The sequence below is a fragment of the Artemia franciscana genome, chromosome 7 (genome assembly GCF_032884065.1).
Source record: "Artemia franciscana chromosome 7, ASM3288406v1, whole genome shotgun sequence".
Taxonomy (NCBI): domain Eukaryota; kingdom Metazoa; phylum Arthropoda; class Branchiopoda; order Anostraca; family Artemiidae; genus Artemia; species Artemia franciscana.
In genome coordinates this window covers 15,266,031-15,285,095 of record NC_088869.1, presented here as the reverse complement: position 1 = coordinate 15,285,095, position 19,065 = coordinate 15,266,031, and the positions used below count along the sequence as shown (strand labels likewise).

The following is a 19,065-nucleotide window of genomic DNA, read 5'->3' as shown; positions in this document are numbered from 1 at the left end:
GGTCGATGTTCCACCATTTGCGCTTGAACCAGTGGATCATTCTTCACTGTGGGAGAACAACCGAATTTCAGATGTAAGCATGTATCTTTTCTTTAGTCTGTAAATACCTGTAGTTTTGCAGCCAACTTAGTGTTTAATTTATCTTTTCTTTAGTCTTTAGTATGTTTTTATTTTTATCTTTTCTTTAGTCTGTAAATGCCTGTAGTTTTGCAGCCAACATAGGCTGTGTTTTTCTTTTTGTTGCGTTATATCATGCCTCCTTAAGTGACTGTTTGTCAAATAATGAGGTCTCACAGGAATTGCACTAAGTGAACAGCTGGCTGGCTGGGGTGATTGGGCCCAGCCAGTGCCTGGCTCACCGACAGCATGAAGCTGGCTACTTTGTGCACCATGGGGTTGTATTTTTCATGAGTAGTAATTTAGGACTTTGATCTTCCCATATTTTGACAGATTCGGTGACTGGGCTTCATCCCCTGCATCTACCACACTGATGCTTTTCTGCCAAGATTTTAACTGATTTTTAGCTTAGTTTATTAGAAGTACTTTGTGTGTTTGCACAAGATTTATCACATATACAAAAATATTTTTCAACAGAACAGCCAAGGGCTAATTCATTGATTATTTACAGTACTTAATAGCCAGAAGTCTCTTGTATGCGCATTTCGATTTAGAGTATCCGTTCTAACACAGGAACAGTGATGAATTTGAAAGTAACGAAATTAACCATCCTACTGCTACTACTACTACTAAAGACTCACTGCAGCACCAAGCAGCCCGAGGCCAACATAGCTGCGGACGCTCCGCCCCATTATGTTTAAAGCTTCACTATTTTTCCTCTCTCAAGAACTTCTAGTTTCCTTATCCTTTCTTATGACCTCTTTCCAGCCTATTCGGAGATGACTTGCTTTTCGTTTGACCCCAAATGGGTGGCCAAAAAGACCAGTTTTTGGCAATATGTCATTCGTAAAGCGTGTCCTAGCCATCTCAACCTATCTTTCAATATAACCATAGAAAGTAGGATAGAAGTACATTTTTTCGTTCAGCTAGTTGTTTTACATACGGTCTATGGAACGGGGCGCCTAAAGCTATCCGTAGACAATTCCTCTGGAAGACATTAGGCAAGTATTTCCTTTTTCTTTGGAAGTGCCATGCCTTAGAACCTTATTTTACCACTGTCATTATCGTATCTTCCTATTCGACTAAGTTATTTTCTATTGTAGAAAAAACACCCCAGGCCTTGGCTTATTCTATTTTAAAATCTTCAACGGATCCACCATCTTCACCAGTTATACTACCCAGGCAAGTGTAGCTAACTACTTTATTGATCTTCTCGGAACCCAACACAACCTTTTTACCTTCACTTATGCCCAGTCTTAGTGACTAAGTCTTCTTAACATTAGCTTACGGACTTATTCTTGCGCCCTGAATCCTCAATACCTTCAAAAGTTCGTTGATTTTGCTAATATATTTATTTAACATACTCAACTCATCCACATAATCCAATTCTAGGAGAGTTTAACCTTCTCATTTGATCAGGGGTGAAGCTAGGGTTTTGGGTTTGGAGGGGGTATGCAAAGAATGTGCCAACATAATCAACAAGTTTGACGATAATTGTGGACACATAAGCTAAATTAAGACGCTCAAAGTTGAGTGGTCTATTTTTTTCAGCATTGCTGAAAGATCCTGTAATTATCTATTAGGGGATGTCAACCCCTTCGCACCCCCCAGAAGCTAGGCGATTCGTTTGTTGTTTACATATGTTATATGGTATTGAGAAAGGTGCGCAAGTTTGACCTTTACTTTCCAAAAAGACAAAAGGCATTCAGGTGAGCTTTTCAGAGTAGGTTGAGGGGAGTGCTGAACTAAATCTAAATACGTTATGTGTATACGGGCTGTCAAAAGGGTGTGACTCATTGTTTAGAACTTTAAGGAAATGACATTGAAGATGATCGATTGACCAAAAAAAGGTAATATTTATACGCTACTACAACTACTGCAACTATCACCACTACTACTGCTCCAGTACTACTACAACCACAGTACTAAATTTAAAATACTGAGGGGAAATTAAAACTAAATCAAAAGACACTGAGTGCATGCACATTGTGAATAGAGCGTATCTCACGAATGGATTCGATTTTTAAGTTTGAGCTTTCAGAAAATGTTTCAAGTGAAAGATTAAATGACCAAAAGACAATATGTGCATGCTACTACTAATAGGCTACTACTACCGCTGATGCATTCACTATTTTTACTACTGTTGGTACTTATCAATACCAGAACATAATTTGCTCTTTACTGAAAATAAAATACAGTTTAAATGTTGTCGCATTTTCTACTTCAATAAATGAAAATTATTAAGGCTTTAAGGCCCTCTCGTCTCGAGAAGGCATGGGGGTTGTCAGCCCTATTGCAGTTGATTTTTACTTGTTTTGAGTTTTACTTGGTTATTTATTGTTATTTCTGTTCGCTTTCATTTTCATTTATTCATTTATTGAATTTGTGGTAGTTTTACGCTTGAAAAATTATTTGACTTTATTTCTGATCACATATAATGGAGCTGTTTACTTTCTTCGAAAAACTTTTTTTTGTGGAAAAGGTTTTTTTTCAACGCATATGGGAAAAAGGAAGGGAGAGAACCCTTTTTTCAGCTTCTTACTAATATATGGACTGACTTTTTAGTACCTGGTGAATGGAAAGAGTTTCTTATTGTTAAACATTTTAAGAAGGGGAAATGGTAGGTATTTGATGTCTCGAGAGGAATTACTTTCCAGTCTACTGGCAGCAAGATACTCTGCCAGATTGTATTAAACAGTATTTCGTGACAAGTTAAGGAGGTGATTGGGGACGAACAGCACGGTTTCTAATCGATCCTGCTGTGGCCTACTGTTCGCACTCATGGATTACCGAATATGGAAAGAAAGGCAATCAATATTGATCGTCTCTTTTGACTTTTTGAAAGCTTTTGCCTCGGTGCATTGTGGGACTACGTGGAAAATATTGGTGCATCCAGAAATTCCAGTGAAAATTGTAAGTATGGTTAAATCTCTTTATGAGGAAAGACTGTGCGCAGTGCGAACAGAGAAGGACTTGTCTCATTGGTTCTCATTTAAAAATGGTGTCTAACGCAGATGTTTTTCTTGTCCTTGACGCTTTTGCATGTTGACTTTGTCTTAAGAACATGCCATTTTCATGGAAATGTTGAACTGCATCCCTAACGGTCGCTCCATGAAGATGATTATGCAGGTGATTTAGCCTTGCTATCGCACTTTCAAGAAAATATGCAGAAAAATATAGATGTACTAGCGGTTTAAGTTCCTTACTGGTCTGCAGATCAATATCAGCAAGACCAAAAGTGATATCTAATTCAGTAGTTAATAACTTGGCAGCAGGCCCTCATGTTGGAGCTTAGAAACAGAAGAAGTAAATGAATCTCGGTAGCTGAGCGTGTTTTAACACAAGATGGCGATTGTGACAGGGAAATAGTGCTTCGGATTGGCTAAGCAGAGGCAGCGTTCTCCCAGTAAAATAATATGTGGAGGAATTTTGATAATACAGAAGTAGGTGGAAGTTCCTTAAGAAGCAGCATGATGTGCAAAGGAGGATGTGGGGGTGGGTTACAGGAGAATATATTTAAAAAAAACTTAAACCTAGAAAAATGATAAGTTCTCTGAATGCTATTCACAGTTTATCTCCTTTTCCCTGATAAATGAAAAATAGTCAAAAATTTTAATTATTTCGTTTACTTTAGAGAAGGGCCCTGGTAAAAGTCGTGACAACGTAATTTGCTATTTACTATGCTCTTGCTATGAAAAATACAGAATGGTTTTTCCTGTGTGTGATATATGTGTCGAGTAAACTAATACATAAAGAAGAGATGGATTTAGTTTACCACCCTGTTTCGTAGTTGCAGCGATTGCTACAACCTAGTAAAGAAATAAGGAATGATGTTAGGGTTGGTTAAAGTAAAGGAATAGGCATTTATCGTATTCACGGCATACGCAGTAGCTTTGTAAAGAACGAGGCCTGACCTAAAGTAAACTAAAGTTCACAAAAGACGTTTTGAAAGAGAAAAAAAGTATTCAAGTGAGGGAGAATCGCCATTTAAGCTGATTCAGATAGCGTTTTATTTGAAAATAACCTGTGTGTGATATATCCAAACGTATTAGTGCGCTAAACATAGTAATACGTCTTTAACTAACAGTTACTACACTGGAACGGGTCTCCTCGGGGAAACGGGAATTGAAGATCAAGCTCGTCTGTGCTTACGACTGAAAATTGGTGGGAAAGGCTTTTCAGGGACTTCTTCTTAAGGGAACCCTGAAATACCTTATATACACAATGCGCAATTTTTCTCGTACTAAAAATATTTCTACAATAACAAGGGAGCTATTCCAACCTTACAATCCTCAATGTACGTTTATTCCATGCAATCTTTCAGGCTTTACACACCTTATCGCCGCCAAACATTTTGAAAACGGAAGACTATATGTACAGCTTTTTTTTTAGTTCTAAAGGGATTGCCCATCTCAAAATTTTTTTTTTCGGTACCGTCGTTGACCTGATCGGGCCAAAATTGATGTTTGTGGGATAAGATGCCAGAATTTGGCACTTGTTTGTTGCACAATCTAAAGCTGACATTAAAGGCGCTGTGTGCGCCTTTAATGGAATTCCAAAGCAATTGACCATCTTGAAATTTCCCCCCAAGAAATTTTCTTTAAAATGAGCTCTTAAACAGCTCAATATGATGTTTCACTGCCCCGCTAGCAGTGGAGGAAAGACAAAGAGGACGCATTAATGCTATCCATGGAAAAAAAAAAGGGATTTGCCTTGTTGTTTGATTTAACGGACTGTAAATTTCCTGTATAGAGCTTTTGACCTTTGAAATTTTAGTGATGTATTTTTTGTTTCAGTCGAACGCCATTTTTTTTTTGGGGGGGGGGGGGTCAGGCTGTTTTCGAAATTTCCATAAACTTGTTTCCAAAAGAATGAGACTTCAAGTCTCATCAATTTCCATAACTTTTATCAAGATAATAGTTATTCCGGAATTCGCTACAAATGGTGATTTATTTCTCATTACCCAGTTTTTTAAGCGCTGTTTTGAATTTTTGGCTGTTTTGGGGCTTTGTTCGTCCTTTACTAGGTTTCAGCAGCCGCTGCAAATATGATTTATAAAAATATTTATTTGTGCCATTAACTAGTTTTACGTAACCCTTTTGATTTTAGGTCGCAGATGGAAAGTCATCATTTTCGAATGCTTCGGGAAATGAAGCCTTCTTAGTCAGAGCCGGGATGCAGAATGTCCTTCAAACGTTCGTGATTAACAGCTCTAATGTATTCATGCTGGACTTGGGACGAGATGTGTCCATTGGTCTTCTAGAAGAACAAGTAGATATTTGTCGAAGAGTCTTAAATATATACAGATGGTTGGTGATGAAGGCAAAACTGGATCAAAGAACTTGGTAAGACAGTATTAAATGCCTTCATGCTATGGAACGAATCATAGGGGCATAATTGTATGTTTTAATATATTCAGTTGTGCCTTTTGTCTTAGAGAAATCGAAACAAGTTAGACATACATGCAAAATCGGATGTCTTTCAGTGATTGTCGGTGAGTTTCTGATTGTCTGCAAGTGATTGTCTCATTTATAGAGTTTCTCTTGTGACTGAAAAAAGGTGAATTTATATTTGAAATGATTTGTCCTTGTGAATGACCTTATTTGAATTCACTTTGACCTTGAATTGAATTGACCTTGTGAATCTGATAAGCTTTCGTTGAAGCACAGGTTAGAATCTAGGGGTCTTAGTTTATTAAGGTCCATTCTTTTTTATTTTTAAAAAAAGGCACTAAAACTTAAAAAAAATTTGAATAAGCCTTCTGTCAATATAATCAAAAATCTAGATGCAAATACCATTGCAAATAAAAAACAACTCAAAATTGTCGCAATGCCAAAAAACAGAATTTTCAGGCAACAATTCCTAAATTTTTCAAAGAGATTTCTTACATATTTCGATCTTGGTTGGGGGCTTCCCTCTGTCAAGATTAAGACATGTGTGTAATCTTTAGTTCTTTATTCTTTATATTTCTTAATAACAGGGGAGCTACCACCCTCGTTCCCTTTATCCATCCTTAAGCATCAAGCTTTTATTTTTTAATAGAATCAAGCCTTTATTGCGCTGTCACTTGCAATTTTATGTTTATTGGTGTTAATGAATAATGAATGAATAATGAAAATAGTTCTCATTTTAGAAAATATTGTTTGATTAGGCCTATACGTTTTAATTTTAAAATAATTGAGAAAGATAATTATAACAGTAACAAGTTAAACTCTATAACTTTTTCTGTGTTTATTGTAAGTGTGGCCCTATGGCCGGATTGATGAATGTTTCATGCCATTTTGGAAAGCTCTGTATAATTCTGGCCGGGAGCCCAACAAAAATGGTTTTCACTTGTCTTTGAGGCATAGCTAAGAATGTTTGACCTGAAGTGGCGTTTTAAAGTCTATGTATGTGAGGACTTTCTGAAGCTGTTCCATTGAATTTTCGCTTCCTTGAGACGTGCTTCTGCTTTGTAGTGAAAAGCTTCGTTCAGGCAAGCAAAAAGTGACAAGTTTCAGTTTGAAGTACGTTTCAAATCAAAAAAGGACATACGATTTTGTCACGGATCTGGAAGTGTTGCCACTTTACAAGCCATTTATTTTTGTAATAATGTTCATTGTTTTTTTAATGTTCTGTGTTTTTGACTGAGGAGGGCTAAAAATGCCCACTAGTGTCCCATCCAGCATCCTCCGACACTTGAATTCGTACATATAGAAATGGCATACCACGTACCTCTGTTTACAGATACAGCTAAAAACCTACAGCTAAAAATATAGGAAGACTTTCATTGGTAGACTGCTCAAACTCCTAGAGATGCTATGCGCCGTGTTTTTTAATCATGCTCTATTCACATACTCTTTTTCTGTCTTTAAAACTCATGTCTTAGTTTATTCATGTTCTTAATTTATTCATGTCTTAAAATTCCATAAAAAATCTGCAATTTTGTCACATGAAAAGACAAAAAGGAGAGGCGGTCATCCCAATATTTTTTAAGAGTTGCAGATAAAATTTCAACTATGCATGAAATATCGCTGAAAATGATATTATTGAAGCTCAAACATTATTTTGCCCCTGTCAAACCAATCCAGCATAATAGCACTGCCTAGGGAAAGAGCAATATGGCCTATTGCTCTTTCCTTGTCCATTTTAGCTGCTCTTCCCCCAAAGACATCTGATCAGAACTTTTATATAGCTATGCTGTTCAAAATAGTCGAAAGGTCAAATAATAATGTCTATGAGGAGACATGGTCCCAAAGCCCCTGGGGCTTTGCTGAAAACAAAATAAATTTAAAACTTCTCTCTTTTATAACGTTAATGAATCCAAACTTGCTGAGACGTCCGGCGATGAATATTAAACTGTCAATATACATTCATTAGTTCTATTCAGTAGTTTTAATTGTTGGGGTGATTTTCTATCTTTTTGGTAATGTTATGACAAGCAAAACATACAGATCGAAATAAAAACTGTTTTCAGTAAAGCACAATGACATTCTGGTTTTTAGAAGGCACAGGGGCGTTGACCTTACAACTATTTGTGGAAAATATCTGTATGTTTTAAGTTTGACTTGATTATTTATTGTTTTTGAGTTCGTTTTGGGTTTCATTCATTGATTGATAGTGATTTATGTTCGTTTTAAACTAGAATTATTATTTGACTTTATTTCTGCTCGTCAATGGTTAAATATAGGTCTTTAATTTTCTTTGAAAAACTTCTTTTGTGGAAAATTTTTCTTCAGATTACTTTTTTATAAAAGTTAACTATTTTTTTTTTCACAATTTAAATGCAAGGAGTATACGGAAAACTTGTTTATAAGACATTAGTCAGTCAAATCAGTCGCTCAAACATGACATTGTATCTAGGAAAAGTAGATTTCCTAAAAATCTTCTTCTATGTGGGGTTGCAATTTTTCTAATTTATAACTATTAGTTTCAAAGTTGGGAAGAGGGAAGGGCTCAAAAGCTCCTTTTTATGTTCTAAGACCGTGAAAAATCGATCGGTTATGCTAGAAGTTTTTTTTTCGACACTAGAGCAAGTTCCCACTCGTATACGTTACCCTTACACTTTGGCCCAACTCTAAACAGAATCAATGTCCTTCTATTTTTTAACTCTGTCATAAGGCTACTCCCCAGTACAAAGATCAATACGAATAATTGGCGAACAGCAGTTTTACTATCGAGCACTAACAGATTTGTTAAAAAGAAAATTCTTCATACCTAAGTACATGAAAAGTAGCGGTTATCCTTAACTGTTTCATCACCTGATGATTAAACAGTTCGTGGTAACGAACTGTAATAAGGAGTGATAAGGAGTGATTTTGATACCAATAGTTACATCAAAAGAATCGGATTTTCATGCTGATTTTAAATATACAAGTTTCATCAAGTTTAGACTATCTACTCAGTCAAGTTTACCTATCAAAATTGACCTATCAAAATTTACGAGCCTGAGAAAATTTGTCTTATTTTAGAAAATAGGGGGAAACACCCCCTAAAAGTCATAGAATATTAGCGACACCATCACACCATCAGATTCAGCGTATCAGAGAACCGTACTGTAGAAGTTTCAAGCTCATATCTACAAAAATGTGGAATTTTGTATTTTTTGCTAGAAGACAGATCACGGATGCGTGTTTATTTATTTTTTTTTCCAGGGGTGATCGTATCTACCCAGTGGTCCTAGAATATCACAGGAGAGCTCATTCTAACGGAAATTAAAAGTTCTAGTGCCCTTTTTAAGTGACCAAAAAAATTGGAGGACATCTAGGTCCCCTCCCCAGCTCATTTTTTTTCCAAAAGTCATCGGATCAAAATTCTGAGATAGCCATTTTATTCAGCATAGTCGAAAAACCTAATAACTATATCTTTGGGGACGACTCACTCCCCTGCAGTCACCATGGGAGGGGCTGCAAGTTACAAACTTTGACCAGTGTTTACATGTAGTAATGGTTATTGGGAAGTGTAAAGACGTTTTCAGTGGGTTTTTGGTGGGGGGGGGGGTTGAGGGGAGATTGTTACTTGGAAGGATCTTTCCATGTAGGAATTTGTCATGGGGGAAGAGAATTTTCATGAAGGGGGTGCAGGATTTTCTAGCATTATTTAAATACAATGAAAAAAATAGACATGAATAAGTTTTTTCAACTGAAAGTAAGTAGCGGCATTAATACTTAAAACGAACAGAAATTGTTACGCATATGAGGGGTTCACCTGCTCCTAATACCTAGCTCTTTACGCTAAAGTATTTTTAGTAATTTTAACTATTTATTGTAATTCAGGCCATGTGATTCAGGGGTCATTCTTAAGGAACTGGGACAAAATTTAAGCTTTAGTGTAAAGAGCGAGGTGTTGAAGAGGGGGAGAAGCGCCTCAGATACGTAATAAAAACATACGAATATAGAAGTTCGTTACGTAAGTTAATTCGTAAGTTACGTATATTTTTTTTTTTTACTCATAAAAACGTTCGTAAAAATTAAAAGTTCTAGTTGCCTTTTTAAGTAACCAAAAAAATGGGAGGGCAACTAGGCCTCATCCCCCCGCTCCTTTTTTTTCTGAAAATCGTCCGGTCAAAACTGAGAAAGCCATTTAGCCAAACAAAAATTAATATGGTAATTTTGTTTTAATTTTTCATGTGCGGAGAGCCAAAACTAAAACACGAATTAATTCAAAAACGTCCAGAAATTAAATAAAAAAAACTAGTTTTTTTTAACTGAAAGTAAGGAGCGACATTAAAACTTAAAACGAACAAAAATTATTCCGTACATGCAAGGGGCTACTCCCTCTTCAGCGCCCTTCTCTTTACACTAGTTTTACGCTAAGTTTTTTACTGTTTTAAAAAGTAGAGTTGAGAGAAAGAGTCAAACTTTAGTGTCCTGTGGTGGCGCAGTGGATTTGACCTTAGCTTGGTAATACGGGACCCAGAGATCGAATCACGCTGCAGGAATGCACTGCAGGGCCGACGCAGGGACCTTAGTAGTCAAGAAGCGTCGTTAATTCTTAAGTAGTGGTCAAACTTTAGTGTAAAGAGCAGGGCATTGAGGAGGGAGTAGCCCCTTTCAAGTACGGAGTAATTTCTGTTCGTTTTAAGTTTTAATGTCGCTCCTTACTTCCAGTTTAACAAAAACTAGTTTTTTTTTTTATTTAATTACTGTATAGAAATCAAAATAGGCTTTAAATTTTCTTACTTAGTTTTTTATGCTGTTTATACCCCTTCCCAACGACTGTTATAAGAATAATCTTTAAAGAGCAGTTAAAAGAGTAATTTGGATCGTTTAAGCCCGAAAAATACATTTTGGTTTGTGTGTCCTCCTCTTATTGAAATATTCTTCTAATTCCTCCGCCACCTACAAAAAGATAAGATTAGAACGCGGCAATGAGGTTTCACATTGTTAATTTTTTATGCTACATAGGAAAATATTGTGTTAATTAGAGAGGCAATTCCCCCCCCCCCCGCATCTATGTTAAAAGGCATAGAATGAAAATATTCCCCGAAATGTAGAGGGATTAAAGAACAGTTTCTAATAAATATCGTGGCGGTGCCTCTCCCCTCAGCATTTCCACATTTTATACCTGCAAGAATATAAATATTTGATGTTAAAAACAAGCAATTTTTTGTGTAATAAGAAAGGAGCTACCAACCCGCAGCCCACTTATCCAGATGCGATCAAAATGAATAGCAATCGGAGACACAGTCGTACGTTCCATCCTCCTCCATCCCTACCTCTCTCTATGTTTTTCTGAAGGTTCATGGAAAATTAGACCATTCGGGTATTAAATGGTGGCACCCCCCTTTAACAATGTCTCTCTGGTTACCCCCTCCCTTTAACAATGAACCACAAATCTCTGTGGTTACTCCTCCCTTTAACAATGAACCACCGTTCTGCTGCATCATAGTAGATTGTAGATACACCCTTTTGATTACCTGTATTTGATAACCTGTATGTTTATACTATTTTTTATTTAGGTCAACATCCCCCTCGACATTCCCTGAAGTTTAAACTCAATACACTTAGCTTTTCGGACACCCCCAGTATCATTCATTCGGTCCTTTTACAAAAATAAATTTTATATGTAAACATTTGGCAAATTGAATTTAAGGCCCCTGCCCCAGGGGAAGCGTGATCTCTTGTCATCCTCGGAGGCATAGCTATTGGACCTTTTGACTATGCCTTAACAAAATGGCTATATTTCAAAATTTTAATCAGTATGATGGGGGACATCTAAAAAAGCTAGGGGGATGGTTGTCTGCCAACCACTTCTGACTCTTTAAAAGGGCACCAGAACTTTCAGTTTCCAATCAAATGAGCCCCCCTCCCCCGAAAGTTTCCTATGGTAGCTCCTTTCATGCAAATGATCTTGTTAGAAAAAAACAACAAAAAAATAATAGATAATACATGGAGCAAACTTCGCTCTTTACTTGGGCAGCACTTTTGCACTGCTTATTATTGAACGACCTATGGCGAATATAACGATCTAGTTGCACATTTACGTGTACATCTTAAAAAAATACTTCCTAGGTGACCTGAAAGAGTACTTGAATGAGAGACATTCTTGTTATTCCTCGATAAGTATATGCATGGAAGTTTTATAAAGCGAGGAGAGGGGAGTGTTTTCCCAAGAAAACCATAAAAGAGGCAAATCAGATTAAAATATAAGAAATTACGAGAAAAACTGTGAAAAAATTTGTGGTGGAAAAATCGACGTGTATAATCTTGAAATTAATTAGATGTTTCAGAGGGTACACCTTATCATGCACATGACTGTATCATTTCGTGTATGCTTTGTTTAACACAAAAGTGCAATGTTGGAGTTCCACTTGCTAATTTTCAAAATTGCTGAGGCGCATAAACGAAGTTATAAATTAAAAGTGTTCTATTTTTTTTCGATTGGCGATGTCCTTCCTCGGAATGTTTTGTTTTGAAGTGCGCAAAATATATTCGAAGCCTAGCCGCTTACTCTTTTCGCTACTAGCAGTAAAGGACTAGCTTGTTTTGCTTAGCTGACTAGCTTTGTTTCAGAATGTAATCTTGTTTTATTCTTTTTTTTCTTTTTTACCGATTTTTTCTAGTCCCTATTGATTTAATGTTCTTGTTTTTTTTTGGTTTCTTAGAAAAAATCGTAAATCTAGTACACAGAAAGTGCTTAATTAGAAAATATGAAAAAAAAATGAATTCAGAATTATCTGGTTAAAAGCAGCTTTTAAATTTCCTCTTCGGTTTTTTCCAAATCATTTTTTATTTCAGGGACCAATTACTTTTTGTTTTGCTCCATATCACGTCAGAGGTTTTGGGACGAGGTCAAGCCAAGTCTAATGATCCTCCGGCTCTACAAGACCGTTTAGCTGATGCAATTCTTGAAACTTTAATTGTAACCTGGATTCGGGCCAATCTTCAAGTTGCTGTATCTGGAAGCCTTTGGGACCTATTTGTCAAAGTCCTTTCCTCATTATCTGATTGGGAAACTCTTGTTCTTCAATGGGCGGTATATATATATATATATATTATATTTGTTGATTTTGCATTCCTTTCAAGCTACTTTCGTGACTGGGCTCAACTGTGGGGATTTTAATTTTTTTCTCTCTATCTTTCGTAACTGTTGCCTAGCCAAAACATGCGTATTTTTAAGTATTTTTTTATTGAAATGCATAAAATCCATAAAAAAAAACAAGAATAAAATGTTAAAGGTAAAAACAATCTTATCTCCAATTTCGGGTTTGCGTCTTTTCAGGGAAAGCTAGGGGACTCAGAATCATGGTTGCAGCGTACGCCACAACCTAGTGAAAAACGAAGTTTAGTCCATAGTAACCAAAAATTTAAAATATATCTTGGAAAAAAAATATCAAGTGAGGAAAACTCACAATTTGAATCTGATTCAGGAATAACTATGATTTCGTTTAATTATAATCGTAAAAGCTCATTGTGGAAACAGATTTATGGGCTATTTCGAAAAATAGCTCGAAAATCTACAAAAACGGTGTTGGATCAAAACGAAAACCATACCATTGAAATCACAATAATTGACGACCCCTCATGGGATAATTACAGTCCCAATCTTGAGCACCAAAAGTGAAATATTCCTTTTTTCTATTCTCCTTTTCTTTTCTTTTTTTTTTCGCTGATAGTGGGCCGACGGTGAGGTTATAGAGAGATGTTTCAGGATCCAATTGAAAGGAAATTGTTATAACTAGTGTTTTTTGTAGGTAATAAAATATAATATTGTATTTAGTATTAGTAATATTCTATAAAAGTAAGTAAAAGAAGATAATGTAGAATATAATTTTTGACAAAACTGCTTCTTCATGTGCAAGAAGATGTAACACACGTATCTTTTGACAGGATAATACTACACACATAACTTTTGAAAAATTGCTTTTCTAGGGCATGATATTTAACAATAAAGAACAGGAAAAAAAAATTAAAAAATATGTCACAAAATTTAATAATAAATGTCATCAAATCCTTGCCAGAAAGCCATCTAGGCCATTGGATTGCACAATTATACTATCTAACCAAGAAGGGGTTGATTGTCTCTGCGATAGAAAGAAATGTGAATTCTTTTTGGTTTCCATAGGTTGCTTATTGTATTTTTATTACTTTAACTGATCATGACGTGATTAGATCCGTTCTCTATTTGTGCATTTATTTTGAGAATTTTTTTTTATGAAACGTTGTTAGAAATTTGCTGAGAAATGTACCAACGGAAAAGCTTGTGCGAGCTCACCAGTACTGTTGGGCTGTGAAAAAAAGAAATCAATGTAAATACCTCAGAAACCAAAAAAAGAAAAGTGTTCTAACACCCTATTAAACAAGAATACTGTAAGAAAATCGGTATTCTTTATCTATTATTTAAGACTTCTTTTCTCGAGACATCTTTGCGACTTCTCAAAAGGTTTATACCCAGTGGTCGTTCTGGCCTCCTTTGTGTCCGAGGCAAAATCTTGATTAGTACACCCCCCCCCTCCCTGCCTCCCTAAATTTTTAAGGCTAGATTTTTACAAAAAAAATTATTTATGAACAAAATTGGATTTGACAAAATGGCAAAAAATATTTAAATTAATTAAATTCGGTCTACTTACTTTTATTTTAAGGAATGGTGATGAAGATATGAGTAAATGAAAATTTCAGTTGGAATTTGTTTATGCTTACTGCACACTGCGCCCTCTACTTTATTTCAATAAAATTATAAAGTGATTATAACCGTTAGATTATATATTAGAAATTTTGCCCCCCCCCCTAAAATTTCTGCGCCAGGGGCAAGTACCTCTGCCCTCCCCCAGAAAACGCCTCTGTTTAGACCTCTATGACACTTTCTTCTTTTTATGTGTAAAATTTATTAGATTGGGACCAATTTTTGTTTTTGTTCAGAAATTTCTCTGAAATATGTAAATATGAAATGACCTAGGTATTCAAATCCAGTGCGAAACAAAATTAGTTTGAAAAATGAACAGGAACACATGCTGTTTTTATATGTGTAATTAGGAAACTTCCTCATCGAACAACAAAGGCATCTCTTATTTATTCCTATATTATCATGAATGTTGATTTCTCTTAACTTAAATATAGTTAATAATTTAGGTTATTCTGTCTCTTATAGTTCTAAGCCATACTAAATTTGTTCTCAAGCTTGTTTCAAGCCCCGTCTTACTTGGTTTAGTGGTTTGTCTAAGTTTTAAAATACCCTAATAATGGTCCTTCATTTTTGGACAGTGATTAAGACGAATAGGGTTAACACTGCTAAAATAGAGAACTATTTATCTTTTTCTTATTCATTTGTGTTTAAAACAACGTCAGTTATTAATTTCGTTCCGAATGGCCCTAATTTCGTTCCGAATGGCCCTAATTTCGTTCCGAATACCCTAATTTCGTTCCGAATACCCTAATAATGATCCTTCATTTTTGGGCAGTGATTAAGACGAACAGCGCTAACAGTGCTAAAACAGAGAACTATTTATCTTTTTCTTATTCATTTGTGTTTAAAACAATGTCCAGTTATTAATTTCGTTACGAATGGCTGTTTTCTCGGATGGAGGGCGGTTTTTTTTTCAGTCGGTTTGTAACTACTATTCAAGAGAGTCAGATGTGGTCTTTTTTTACTATCTTACAAATGAACAAAAACGTTGCGAAACCTGTTCTCCGTTATTTGTGCATGGGCTTTATAAAGTGTAGAATCTTTGTCGCTTATATGTAGAATCTTTTGCAATAATTCAAACGAGCTTTACTCTCTGCTTCGTGAGTGATCCATGTAAACTTTAATGTTGTCTAAAGTTATTTTTCTATGCAAGAAATCATCATCACATCGTATTTATAACCCATCACAAAAAACTGAACAGAAAGCCTAGAAAAAGACAGAGTAAAAATCAAGAAAAGAAAAAACGAAAAAGAGACAACAGAAATAAGAACACACTTTGACAACTACAAACAAGCGACAAACAGGACCTAAGATGGGAAGACTTCTGGCATTCGGTAGTGAAATCACAAATACGCTCCTCAATAACTCCAGCTGGGTTTACCAGTTGATACTTTCTTTGCTGAGAAGAGTTACTTGTCAAAGTAACTTTTCCATGTAAACTTTGATGTTGCCTAACGTTATTCTTTTATGCAAGAAATAAACTGTAATGATTTTAAATACTTGAATATTTTTAACACCCGTGTTAAATCTTCCCCCTGAAGCCCCTTGATGGCTTCAGACAGTGCTGATCCTGAAGACAGTGCTGATCTTCTCCCTGAAGCCCCTTGATGGCTTCAGACAGTGCTGATCCTGAAGACAGTGCTGATCTTCTCCCTGAAGCCACTAGAATGCGTAGCCTGTGGCTTGTTGCTTTATCTAATTATTAAGTTAAACAAGTACAATTTCCTATTAAACTAATCCGAACTTAGTCTGATTAACAATCATCCTCTTTTGCTTGCACTTCTATTTTCGTAATCCTCATTATTCTTTCTTCGTCCCCTATTATGTGCAGCGTTGCCAAAGTGGTACAATTGATTCGTTTTTGGTGCAAATTAGAGGCCCTGGTACAATGTGGTACATTTTTTTTGGTACAATACACATTTCCGTGTATATTTTGGTTTTTCTTGCCCCTTTCTTGCTTAGATTTCTGTTCAAGCTTTAGTCTATCAAAAGTTATTAATTTTTTTACATGTAAATTTTTAGCATGCAGTTTAGATGGTACAAATTATCGTCTTGCGTTACAATTTTATTCGGAAAACTGGTACTGTTTACTTCAAAACATCGACAACGCTGGCCGTGGGTAGTAACCTAATGAGAGTGATAGTTTTAATAAGTTTAATGAGGCTTTTCGTTTATATAAGATGGAGCTTAAATATTCAAAAAGGTCTTTATAACATCCATTGCTATATATATATATATATATATATATATATATATATATATATATATATATATATATATATATATATATATATATATATATAAATATATATATATATATATAAATATATATATATATATATATATATATATATATATATATATATATATATATATATATATATATATATATATATATATATATATATATATATATATATATATATATATATATATATATATATATATATATATATATATATTGTATATTGTATATTTATACGCATTCATATATGCGTTCGTAATTTTTCTCAGTGCTATTTGCTAAATACCCAAATTTTCTTCTTTTTATGTTTCTTTGTTGTTGTTTTTTTTAACTGTCGCTTTCTTCGATCCTCAATCTATATTTTTATTATCTAATAAGGGTACTATGGACCGGATGACACGAATTCTTGCTAAAAATCTTTACAAGATTGACATGGATGACTTACCACTAAGTCGGTTGACTGAGCGAAAAGTCATTAGGCAGCGAGGAAACGGAACAGGAACCCTGAGGAACCAACGAATCACACCCCAGAAACCAATACAACAGTTGGATTCAGTTTCACGCTGCTTGTCGCAAGCAACCCTTTCACCTGATTGCAGCGGCACAGTTTCTGCTATTTCCCCAGCTTTTCATAGAAGAAGTACAAGAATTCAGCTGCGAAGAACTTACAGTGAAGGCTGTAATAGATCAAGATCTAAAGTGAGCAAAGAAAAAAACAGGGGAATGGCTGACCCATTAAGTAAGTTTTCGTTTTAAGACAATTTTTAAAATTTAAAAGAACCATTATTTCCTAGTTTTTTTTTTGTAATATAGATGCGAAATACCGATTTGTTCAAGAGGCAGTTTCTCAATACTGCTAGGTCTACTGTAAGAGATGTATCGCTTTTTTATCTTGAAAGCTTCAATCGCTACAAAGCCTGAATAATACTGCTGCGGTTAAGGTAGGAAATGAGGTTAGCAACTGGTTTTGTATTAAATCAGGAGTTAAGCAGGATTGTGTTCTATCCCCCTTTATATGGATCATTTTGATGGACTTCGTCTTAAGGAGCACAAGAAAGGCAATTGGAGACCATGGAATCAAATGGGGAGGAAGAACGCTCCTGGACTTAGATTATGCTGATGATTTAAGCATATTAGATGAAAGTGTGAGCAAAATGAATGAATTTTTAGAGGTTTTACGAGTTCAGGGTGCTAAAATAGGCTTAAAAATTAATGTTAAGAAGACTAAGTCACTAAGGCTAGGAATAAGTGAAGATTAACAGGTGACATTAGGTAACGAAAAGATCGATGAGGTTGGGAGCTTCAGTTACCTTGGTAGTATTATTAGTAAAGATGGTGGGAGCAGTGAAGATGTTAAAAGTAGAATAGCTAAAGCTCAGGGTGTTTTTTCACAGTTAAAAAAAGTTTGGAAGAATAGAAAGATAAGCCTACAAACCAAGATTAGAATATTGGAAGCTACGGTGATGACAGTGGTCAAATATGGCTCTGAAGCATGGGCACTCCGAAAAGCAGATGAAAATCTACTAGATTTTTTCCAGAGAAATTGCCTACGGATTGTTCTGGGTACCCGGCTGACTGACCGTATTTCAAACAGTAGGTTGTACGAAAAATGTGGTTCAATCCCGCTTTCTGGGGCTATAACGAAAGAAAGGTTGAGATGGCTAGGCCACGTTCTACGGATGAAGGATGACAGATTACCGAAGATCGTCCTTTTTGGCCAACCGTCTGGGGCTACACGGAAAGCAGGTCGTCCTTGTCTGGGTTGGGAGGATGTCATAAATAAAGATTTAAAGGAAATGGGAACTTCCTGGGAGGGTGTAAAGAGGGAGGCTTTAAATAGATTAGGTTGGAGGATGAGCGTGCGTAGCTGTGTTGGCCTCAGGCGGCTTGGTGCTGCAGTGAGTCAGTAGTAGTAGTAGTAGTAGGTGCCTAGGCAGCGGGGGGGGGGGGGGGTCTTTTTACATGTGCCGGTCAAATTTCATAGTTTTACCCATGCTCTCCTATAACTGATATAGTTTTTTGTGCCCCTCCCCCGAAATAAACGTCTGATTTTTATTAAGGACTTTATGCATCAATGAGTCATATGAACCTTATTCTCCAATTTAAAAGTAAAACGTAACTTCAAAATTATCTGGAACTACTACAGTGGAAAGGGACTAGAAACTCTACCTGTTGAGCTTGAGAGCGGTGGTTACTACATGATACCATCCCAAGGTTCTCTTGTGGTTTGCTGCCACCTTTACTGAGGATAAAAATAGGACCATTGTCTGTTCCTTGTCTTTTAGAACAACCACCTTTTCTTAGGAATCTCTCTCCTACTGTCTCAGCTAATTACCCACGAAACAGGTAAATATTTAAGCAGTGATAGTACTGAAGACCTACTGAAAATACACATTTATTCATAAACATACTGCTCTGAGAAAAATATATGTAAAATTAAGAGTCAAACTAGTGCTTTGGTCCTTAATTATTTCCATAAATTAAAAAAATCGATATTTTGACATCTGAGTATCTCATTTTTTTTATAATTTTCTCTGTTGTAGTTTGTGATTGTTTCTGTAAGCTTAGCCAGAGTCGACCCAGCTCTAAATGGGTACCTG

The 19,065-nt window shown here is 35.7% G+C and overlaps 1 protein-coding gene across 3 annotated transcripts in view; it reads left to right on the top strand.

Annotated features, from left to right (window-relative positions):
* Positions 1-19,065, top strand: part of LOC136028884 (ral GTPase-activating protein subunit alpha-1-like) — a gene marked incomplete at its 3' end in the record, with an annotated part of 109,822 nt that overhangs the window by 45,696 nt on the left and 45,061 nt on the right. For all 3 annotated transcript variants that reach the window (XM_065706835.1, XM_065706836.1, XM_065706837.1), the window contains 4 exon segments: positions 2-73; positions 5,227-5,462; positions 12,336-12,573; positions 16,844-17,204. In XM_065706835.1, the coding sequence (XP_065562907.1) occupies positions 2-73; positions 5,227-5,462; positions 12,336-12,573; positions 16,844-17,204 (907 nt within the window).